The sequence below is a fragment of the Echiichthys vipera genome (assembly GCF_963691815.1).
Source record: "Echiichthys vipera genome assembly, chromosome: 2".
Classification (NCBI taxonomy): domain Eukaryota; kingdom Metazoa; phylum Chordata; class Actinopteri; order Perciformes; family Trachinidae; genus Echiichthys; species Echiichthys vipera.
The window spans coordinates 35,403,007-35,413,006 of record NC_139827.1 but is presented as its reverse complement, the minus strand read 5'-3'; the positions used below and the strand labels follow the sequence as shown (position 1 = coordinate 35,413,006).

Sequence of the window (10,000 nt, the reverse complement as noted above, 5' to 3'; positions counted from 1 at the left end):
TTTCCACCACTGCCTTTTACTCATTTGTTACCTACAGTAAAAGTTCCACCTCGTCGTCGGCCAAAGCTAATAAATCTACTCTTACGTTTCTATCGCTGTTCTTCCTTTTGAAATAGTTTCTGTAGTTTTTCATTTATACATCCATGATTTTCAACCACATTAGACACAAGACAATCTGCTTCCTGTTTACAGGGGTACGTGCATGCCAAGTGTACGTGAATGGCCATGTGATCTGTGTTTTCAGGAGTGTTAATATGGACGCAGATTGTTTCTGATGGACGGAGGTCATTTTTGGTTTGAAATGCACTTTAGCATGAAACGGTAGTAGTGTGGATGTAGACTGACATCTGACTGATCACAGTCAAGCTTTTGTGTCAGCAGCTTACTAACCTTTGAACAGTAGTGTAGATCTAATGTCTCAAAGTGTTAATGTTTTTTCCTGTTATTTCCATGAATAATAAATAAAGGCCTTTTAAGAGCCATTAGTGTACTAGAGTAGAATGAGTGTCAGCAGTACAGAAAGGCCTCTCTTGATTCCACACAGAACCATCTCAAGTCAGAGTGGAACCTTCAGCGTCAGTGCAGCGGATGAGTCAGACTTCAATAACAGAGACATGCTCCATCCAGAGAAAGCAGACTCACCTGGCACTGCAAAATGATTAGGAAACACTGTACGTGTGTGTGTCGGAGGTGTGTTGGCAGTCTGCCTCTCAACTGTCATTGAGACGATGAGGTCAACCTCGATGGTTACAACATGTTTACAGAAGGGACAACAAGCAGTGGGGAATGTACTGTATTAGTGATTTACTTCATCTACTCACAAGCTTTGACTGTCTAATAATTCAATCCCCAATGTTAGAGAAGAACATGTCTGTGTTCCTGTTTCTGTTTGGGGGTGTGAACACAAAAACATTTAGGTCCCATTATCAGACCTGCTCTGGAAATAACAACAGGCTTTGTGTGCTGAAGACTTACTGACACTGGTATATATGTAGTTCCACAGCTCAGGGTGTATCATGTCAACAGCAGCTCTGCCAGTTTAGCTGATACAACAAGGTTATAAAAGAACACACACAGTGTATTTACATAGCAACACGAAGGCATGACTTTCTGCATGCACTCACACACACACACACACATAAAAATAACCATGACTGTAATCTAAATATATTCAAGTATTTGAGTGTACACACACACACACACACACACACACACACATGTACAATAAATGCCATCTTAAATTTGGCTTCCATTTATACAGTACACTCTCAAACTTCAAGCACACGCATGCACACGCGCACACACACACACCACACACAGCAGAAGAGCACATTCTGTTCACCTTCCCTTTCTTTCTAACCCCCCCCCCCTTTTTTTCCACTTTCCCTCTGTCTATCGTTGTAGGCAGCAGTAACTATAATCTTTCCTTTTACTGCGTGTTTGACCTTTTGCTCTCCTCTTTACACACAGAGCTGAGGAATGTCAGAAATGTATAGACCCCTGCCGTCACACACACGCGCACACACACACACGCGCACACACACACACACGCACACACACACACACACACACACACACACGCACACACACACACACGCACACACACACACACGCACACACACAAACACACACACACACACACACACACACACACACACACACACACACACACACAGTTGTTTGTTAAACCTTTATAGTCTCTGAGACTCCAACTGAACAGGAAGGACCTGTTGCTGTCTCATTAGATAATGTGCTTTAATAGTTTTCCTCTGAAGTTTTTCCAGCAGTTATGTTTCAGTAAGTCTAAACTGTAACATAACTGCTGAAAGTGTTAAGACCATGTTGACAATGTGCAAATTAGTCGTTGGTTTCCCCATGTGGTCAATACTGAAAAAAACATACAAACAACAAAAGACTATCATAAAAAAACACCACACAATTACACATAATGTAAGATATCAAATGTAATCCTAGACTATTGAATTGTATTTATCATATTGACTTGGAACAAATTATTGTTTATTGATATTTCTCTTTGCCCTCAATACATGATGACTCTCTGTAGCAATCATCTTACAGAATACTTAATTTTTTCCATACGTGTCATCTACATTTTATTAATGATTAATTATTATTTGATTTATTTACAGTGTGTTTACTCTCTACTGTTCCTGTCTGTAGAGTTACAGGTTCACACTTATTCATTTAATGATCCATCTCTACTGTTCCTGTCTGTAGAGTTACAGGTTCACTTATTCATTTAATGATCCATCTCTACTGTTCCTGTCTGTAGAGTTACAGGTTCACTTATTCCTTTAATGATCCATCTCTACTGTTCCTGTCTGTAGAGTTACAGGTTCACTTATTCATTTAATGATCCATCTCTACTGTTCCTGTCTGTAGAGTTACAGGTTCAGTTATTCATTTAATGATCCATCTCTACTGTTCCTGTCTGTAGAGTTACAGGTTCACTTATTCATTTAATGATCCATCTCTACTGTTCCTGTCTGTAGAGTTACAGGTTCACAGTTATTCATTTAATGATCCATCTCTACTGTTCCTGTCTGTAGAGTTACAGGTTCACTTATTCATTTAATGATCCTTCTCTACTGTTCCTGTCTGTAGAGTTACAGGTTCACTTATTCATTTAATGATCCATCTCTACTGTTCCTGTCTGTAGAGTTACAGGTTCACAGTTATTCATTTAATGATCCATCTCTACTGTTCCTGTCTGTAGAGTTACAGGTTCACAGTTTTTAATTTCACTCTTTTAACATTTAGCTTGAATAAAATGCTGTGCATTGAACATGTCTGGGTTTGGAGTTCATTCACTGATATGAACTCCAACACTTTTTCTGGTGCTTCCAAAAAGCGTTGTTGTACACAGTTTTCAAAATATTTTTAGGTCACCCCAAAACTGTTGAGCTTGCGTATCAAACAGAGGCATGATCAGTATTTTCACTCTATTCATGCTTCCTCTACTTCCACTCAGCTCTCACTCATCCTGAAATGACACTGTTAATTTGCTGTGAGCATGTTTCAGACGCTGTTTGACAGAGATTTATGCTCAGGAAGAGTCAAAGACTTGAGGTAGGTGGGTTTATAGGATGAATATGTAGAATCTTTATTAAAATCTATTAAAAAAAAAAAAAAAAACATCAACAGGGCGTTTTGAGGAGTACAGAAAGAAAGTATTGCTTTTTCATAAAAAAATATATTTAGTCTGAATTAATATTAAAATTTTTGACGGGTTTGACAATGACCTTCTGTCCCGTTCTGTTTCCATGGTAGCAGGCAATAGCATTGGGTGTTGCTGGTTGCCAGGGTTGTCTGTTGTTGGGTGCAGCTACTGTAGGCTGGCACTGGGTGAAATGGAGTGTTGAAGGGGGCGTTATTTGTCCCAGCAGCTGAGTGAGCGGAGACGGGCAAAAACCAGAGTCAATATAGACCAAGCATTCACTCTATGGACTGAGAGAAAGGAGAGAAACGCCATTCAAACGCACGCCCACATGGCTACGTTTCTCCTTGATCGCTAACATCACTTTCATCTTTACTTAGCAGGAACGGCTGATGCTAACAGCTAACGCTAACTGCCAGTCAAACTCCTCTAATCCTTGTTTTTATGATGTGATTTGCAGGAGGGGACGGGTTCAAAGAGGCTCAAACAGACTCTGGTCTCCTGTAGATACTGGACCAGGTCTGACCAACCTGGCAACAAGACTGCTGGAGTTATTTTTTTGTTGTTGAGACTACGATCTTGAAACACTAGATGGAGCTGTTCTGCTCATTCTACATATTCAACCTTTGACTTTTGACTCTTTAATAATAAAGAATAATAATAATAATAATAATAATTATATCTATAGACAGTATTAATCCAGAAACCGTGTGTACACAGAGGCAGACCCAGCTCTTTTGAGGACCGGTTGGGGAGAGAGAGTTTGTCAATAGATGGACACCTTTTTGAAAGACTGCAGATTGTGTCTGCTGTCAACAATATAGTTGTAAAGACTAAAGGCCTGCAGCACTTTGGCCTCCTCCTGAACAAGTCAGGTGCATGTTCTTTCATTCCCTCCGTCTCATGTTTTCAGTCTGTCAGTGAGAAGCAGTGAAGACCTCAGTCTCCCTTATGACCTCAAGGTACATACTGTCATACTGGGGACAATAAGTGAGGTCTCTTCTGAAATAATGTCATTATATTACACCGCCACCTGCCAAGCACCTGCTCTTACACAGACACATAGACAAACACACACATGCACACACAAACACTGTTTGTGTTGTCTATGATAGAGAGCCAGCGTGTGTTTAAGCTGCTCTCAGCTGTCGTTGGCTTTGTGTCTCCATCACCATGGTGACAGGTGCTTTAACTGGCTCTGTAGAGCTCCATTCAGAGGAAACAGCAACTGTCCCAGCTACAGCCAGTTGTTACCACACACTCCTATAAGGTATATATTGTCATTACAAGGCACAGCCAGTGTGTGTGTGTGTGTGTGTGTGTGTGTGTGTGTGTGTGTGTGTGTGTGTGTGTGTGTGTGTGTGTGTGTGTGTGTGTGTGTGTGTGTGTGTGTGTGTGTGTGTGTGTGTGTGTGAGAGACGATGCCGTGTAATGATGGGTAAAGACAGAGGGAAGCGTGCATGTGCTTGTGAGAGTTCAAATGAGTCATGAGAGGAATGAGTCCTGCTGCATTCTTCTGAGCTGACTTGCAGATGTTTCAGGGTTAGATCTCACGTCTGCTGTGAGACTAATTAAAGTGGAATGTAAGGTTGACATGAAATGCTGAGGCACACACACACACACACACACACACACATAGAACAGCTGTTATTCATTACCTGTTGAGACATTGAGTGTTCCAGGTGTGTCCCATCTCAGTACACTCTGGATAATAATGTTATATGATGATTGTGCTTGTGTGTGTTATAGATATGAGATATTGATTAATGGTAAAACAGTAGACAGTCAAAATGACAGCTCAGTGATGACTAAGTGACTCCACATCTGGCCTCAGAAAGATTTCTGACTGAGGTCTTCTGCTGTGTGATAAACAGCTGACTCCCAACCACTTCATCATTTAGAAAATGGGATTGGTCCAAGAGATTTTCACTTGTGTATAGCTGCTTTTCAAAGCCCTTTGCTCTCATTTGTCAGTCTTTTTGTCACTACTTTCTTAACTGCTGCTCTTTTTTTCTTTTGGATCTGGTTGTAAAGAGTCTCACGTTACTTTAATTATACCGTAGGTTAGATAATGCTCTGTGTAATTCAATTCAATTCAATTCAATTCAATTCAATTCAATTCAATTCAATTGTGTACTGTCCATTCTTATTTAAAGCTGCAGTCTGCAACATTTGTTTGATCATATTCACTGAAGCCAACACTCTGCTCCGATAGAACGACATAAATCTTCCGTTTTTAGAAAAAAAAAAAACGCGCCCCTATGTGCACTAGTGCCTGTTGTTTGTTTTGCAAAAATCCACAGCTCCCATATCATCCTGTCCACTCACCACAAAGCTGACTGTCAGAAACAGTTTGGGCACACGCTACAGATCCCCCCTCCCCCTTGCACATGTTACAATATCACAGGCACACGACTCAGGCTAGCATACGCTAAATGATGTTAGCGGTTGCTATCTATGAGTGAGTTAGCCAGCCTACTTCCATGTAGCATGTACTCCTTGCAGTTTATAATGAGAGAAGACAAGGGTGCGTTCACAGGAATCTGGTGCACGCGCACTGATGAGCACTCGATGGGAGAGAGCTGAGGAGCTCGTGGTAGAGGGGGAGGGGCGTGAGAGTTGTAAACATTTTAAATTTGACTGAGTCAACTCCATCTGCCAGACTTGCCGACTGCAGCTTTAAAGAACAGTTTAATGAAACAGTGATCCCCAAACAGGAGCCCAGGTACTTTCAAGTGTTTTCAGTCAGAGGTCCCAACTGACATTTCTTCCTGCTCTTCTTATCACTTACCAGTTGCGTCGTCACAGTGCTGCGAGCGTCTGCAGAAGGGGAAAGAGGAGGTGCGCGTCAGCTTGGAGGAGACCTTGAACAGACTGGAGGAGCAGCACAAGGAGGAGCTGGTGCAGCTGGAGGACAGGTGAGGCATTCACCTCTGCTGATGTGCTCACAGCTGGACATGGATCTGTGACTGCTCAGTGTTACCACGCTGTTGGGAATGTTTGATAATGAAAGCCTGCACTGATTCTACTGTTGTCTCTAACTGTATTTTCCCTTATGTGTGTCAGATTGAGGAGTTTTTACCAAACAGAGTGGGACAAAGTCCACCAGACATACCAGGAGGAGGCAGACAAATGTCGCATGTTGATGGAACAGCAGGTCAGAGCAAGCCTGCGTGCGCCACACACACACAACCAGTGCGCACACACACACACACACACACAAACACACACAAACACACACACACACACACACACACAACCAGCGCACGCGCTCACACACACACACACACACACACACACACACACACACACACACACACACACACACACACACACACACACACACACACACATTTTTCATTCAAATGTTGCTCCAGTCACTCCTCTGATGTGTATACAGTAACAAATAGTTGCCTGTTCTTCTTCATATCCTACGTCTCTCCAATAAATCCAAATTTCATTATGTATGAAGTTGCATTATGAGTTAAACATGACAGCTGACAAAGACAACACTCCCTCACACAATGCAACATGACGTGTCATATATGGATTGAATGGCTTGATCTGCTGCTGAGCAGCTCACACACTGCATGCAGGAGAACTGTTCCTGTCATGTTAGAAAATACAGTTTGATTGATCACCTCTGAATCATCAACATTATTACGGGAGAGGACGGGAGAAAAGCCATCAAAGCTGCTGCAGAGAGCTCTGACTGGTGTCACCCTTACAGTCAGGCTGACCTCTGACTTGTTCACAGGCTCGGTGTGACTAACAAAGAGAGTTTCAGCACACAAGGAACAGCTGCTCAAAAAACACAATCTCTGCCAGAGGTTTAGGTCTGTCACCATGGTTACATCTCTGCAACATACTGCAGCTTGAGTGTGAATGTTAGGCTCAAGTTACCTCACGCAGCAGTTACATGCAAACACAACTTGATCACAGAGGGGCCTTAAAGTATTTTCCACACTTTTCATTCAGCAACATGAAACCTGATAACTGGAAGTAATGAACTACTGCCTCCCATAAAATATGATGCCATTCGGCCTGATGGTGGCGCTATAATTAAAGGACAAAATAGAGAAAACTTTGAAAGGCTAAAGATTGGTCGAAAAAGTGTCTATCAAAAAACTTCACAAAGGGTGGAACTGAGTGGGAAATCTGCCATAATTCAAATTCTCTATGACCAATCCTGATTAATGTTGATGTACATAGGACCTGAACTGAAATCTGATAGGGGGGGGGGCAAAATGGCAAGACTCTGAATGTGTAATTATTAAAATGCTACATCCATTGTAATGATGAAGTAGTGTATAACTGATATCACTCCTTCTTTGGAGTTAAAGCCGCTGTTCTTTGTGAAGCCCAGAACCAGCTCAGTGATTGAGGGAATGGAGCTGCTTCCTTGTGTTGACAGAGAAAGGCTTTGAACCCAGGACTGCTGCTTGTGTCTGTTGCTCTTTGTTGTCCTCCCACTGCCCCACAGACATGTTCAAGTTTCTGTCTTATGTGAAGATTTGATCCGACAGTCTGCATTGCAGCTGTAAGAGAATAATCAGAATGCTTGTTTTAATATGTAATAGCCAGATAATGACAAGGAGAAAACAAACTACTGAGAGATCATTTTGGTGCTTTCTTAGTTTCACTCAGCACTACCAGTGTCATTCACTCATTTGCACACCGCCTTGATCTGCATCCTTCAGGTGGAGGAGCTGAGGAGCCGACAGGAAGCAGAGAGGAAGAACCAGGAAGTGAGTCACAGCAAGAAGATAGAGTCTCTCAAACTGCAGTATGAGACCATCATACAAGGTGAGGTCCAACACCTTTCACAGCTCAGTGTTACTAGGCAGGTTTCCATTAGGGTAAAATGTGGCCTCTCTGAAAGTTTCAGTCCACGCCCTCTCAAATGGCCGTTCACTCGCCGTGTTTCCATTACAAAAAAAGGCCCCAGAGGGATTTAGGAGACTCTGGAGGTGACATATCACTCTGAATGGGTTTAGATCACCGGTGATCAGCTGATCAGTGATACAGCAGTGCGCCATCCATCCATCTTCCATCCATCTTCAACCGCTTGTCCCTATCGGGCCTTCAGGGGGGCTGGGGCCGATCCCAGCTGACACCGGGCGTGAGGCGGGGCGTCCTGTCCAGGGTTTGGACCTGAATGTCCACTCCCATTCACACCTACGGGCAATGTAGAGTCATCGATGAACCTAACACCTGCATGTCTTTGGACTGTGGCAGGAACCTGGAAAAAAGCCCATGTAGACACGGGGAGAACATGCAAACTCCACACAGAAGGCCCCAGCCACCGTGCCGCCTACAGCAGTGCGCCGTTCTTTCTCGAAGTGAGAAATACTGAATAGTTGCAGTTTGATCTAAGGTGGTCCATATGATTCACAATGTAAACTTATGTACAAGACCCTTGAAAGAATAACTCCAGTGCGTGCGTGCGTGCGTGCGTGCGTGCGTGCGTGCGTGCATGCGTGCGTGCATGAGTGCGTGCTTGTGTCAAAATGGGAGAGAGAGAGAGAGAGAGAGAGAGAGAGAGAGAGAGAGAGAGAGAGAGAGAGAGGCAGCAAAGGCTACCACATGTCATATCTCGCTGAGAGCTACATCCAGTCAGCAACCAGGGGAGAAAAACGACCCTGCTCTACCACAGGGTAAAGAAACGGCCGCTCGAGCAACTCACATGCACATTAGTGATTCAGATTCTGTTCTTTTTTTTTTAAATCACTGTTTCACACAGATGCCCACACAAAGCTCCTCCTTTGTTAGTCCGCTCTGAGTGAGACGGGCGCAGGCACATGTTGATATGCAAATATTTCTACAGGCCACTTTTTATTAGTATTGTTTAAAATGTTGGAAAGTTTTGCACTAAAAGCTGTTTTGTTTGGAAGTTCATTGAGGCCTGCTTAGTTTTTTAGGTGTTGCATGAATAACAGTTAGCTTTATTTACACACACATTTTAAATCATGGGTAAATCCAAAATAGTGGTCTCACTGTCAAAGCAGAGGGATATGTCGCCACCTTTTGGAATGTTTACATAGAATTTAGTCTAATCAATATTTCAGAATGATTCAAACTCAGATATCACACCAATAAAATATATATTGGTGGGACGTCTAAGTATGTTTAAGGTTTCAATGAGCCGTCCAAGGAAATCCCACCCCTAGTCATCACTGATTGGTCAGTCCTTTTGCTTGATCACTTGATGCTAATGTGTGTTTAATTTGTGCATTTCAGAGCTGAAGAGGATCCAGCGGACAGACCTGGAGAGCCTGAATCAAACACTGAGGGAGACTGAGACATCTCTCTCTGTAAGAGACATTCATATACTAATACTGACACTACAGAGGTATATAATGAAGAACAAACTTCGCTGGCACTCGTTGTGTGGTCTGTTTTAAATAAAGTTCAAATGTTTGTCGATCCTGGAACCAGAAACATATTGTAGTGTAAGGAATATTTTAAGAACAATATAAAGTGCACATAGTGCTCACCTCCCCAGGCTCTCTATGCTCCCAGAAAAGTTTTCTTTCCAATTATACCCAGCATTAGGAGAGTGGAGCCCTGTTTTTGCCAAACAACAGTCTCTTCACTGTCCTCCTGCTTTATTTAGCAGTAGTTTAGTGAGATTAGTTGTGTTTGGATTAGAAAATGGCCAAATTCTTCTGTAGGTATGCAGATGTGGTGGCTGTGTGCTGCCTGACCATAGACTGTATAAAAATGGAGTTAGCATCTCTCGTACTTGATCCAATCATATTCACCTCTGGGAGTCTCCATCTTGTCAGACTTTGACTCCGCCTCATTTCCTCTTACCAAAAA

At 42.7% G+C, this 10,000-nt stretch overlaps 1 protein-coding gene across 1 annotated transcript in view; it reads left to right on the top strand.

Moving 5' to 3' along the window:
• The window catches only part of LOC310956724 (microtubule-associated tumor suppressor 1 homolog A-like), a gene marked incomplete at its 5' end in the record, with an annotated part of 56,810 nt that overhangs the window by 40,482 nt on the left and 6,328 nt on the right, over nt 1–10,000 (top strand). Inside the window, 4 exons of the mRNA XM_083927076.1 lie at nt 5,973–6,096; nt 6,245–6,335; nt 7,879–7,984; nt 9,419–9,492. Coding sequence (XP_083783202.1) covers nt 5,973–6,096; nt 6,245–6,335; nt 7,879–7,984; nt 9,419–9,492 — 395 coding nt within the window. The remainder of the gene's footprint in view (nt 1–5,972; nt 6,097–6,244; nt 6,336–7,878; nt 7,985–9,418; nt 9,493–10,000) is intronic.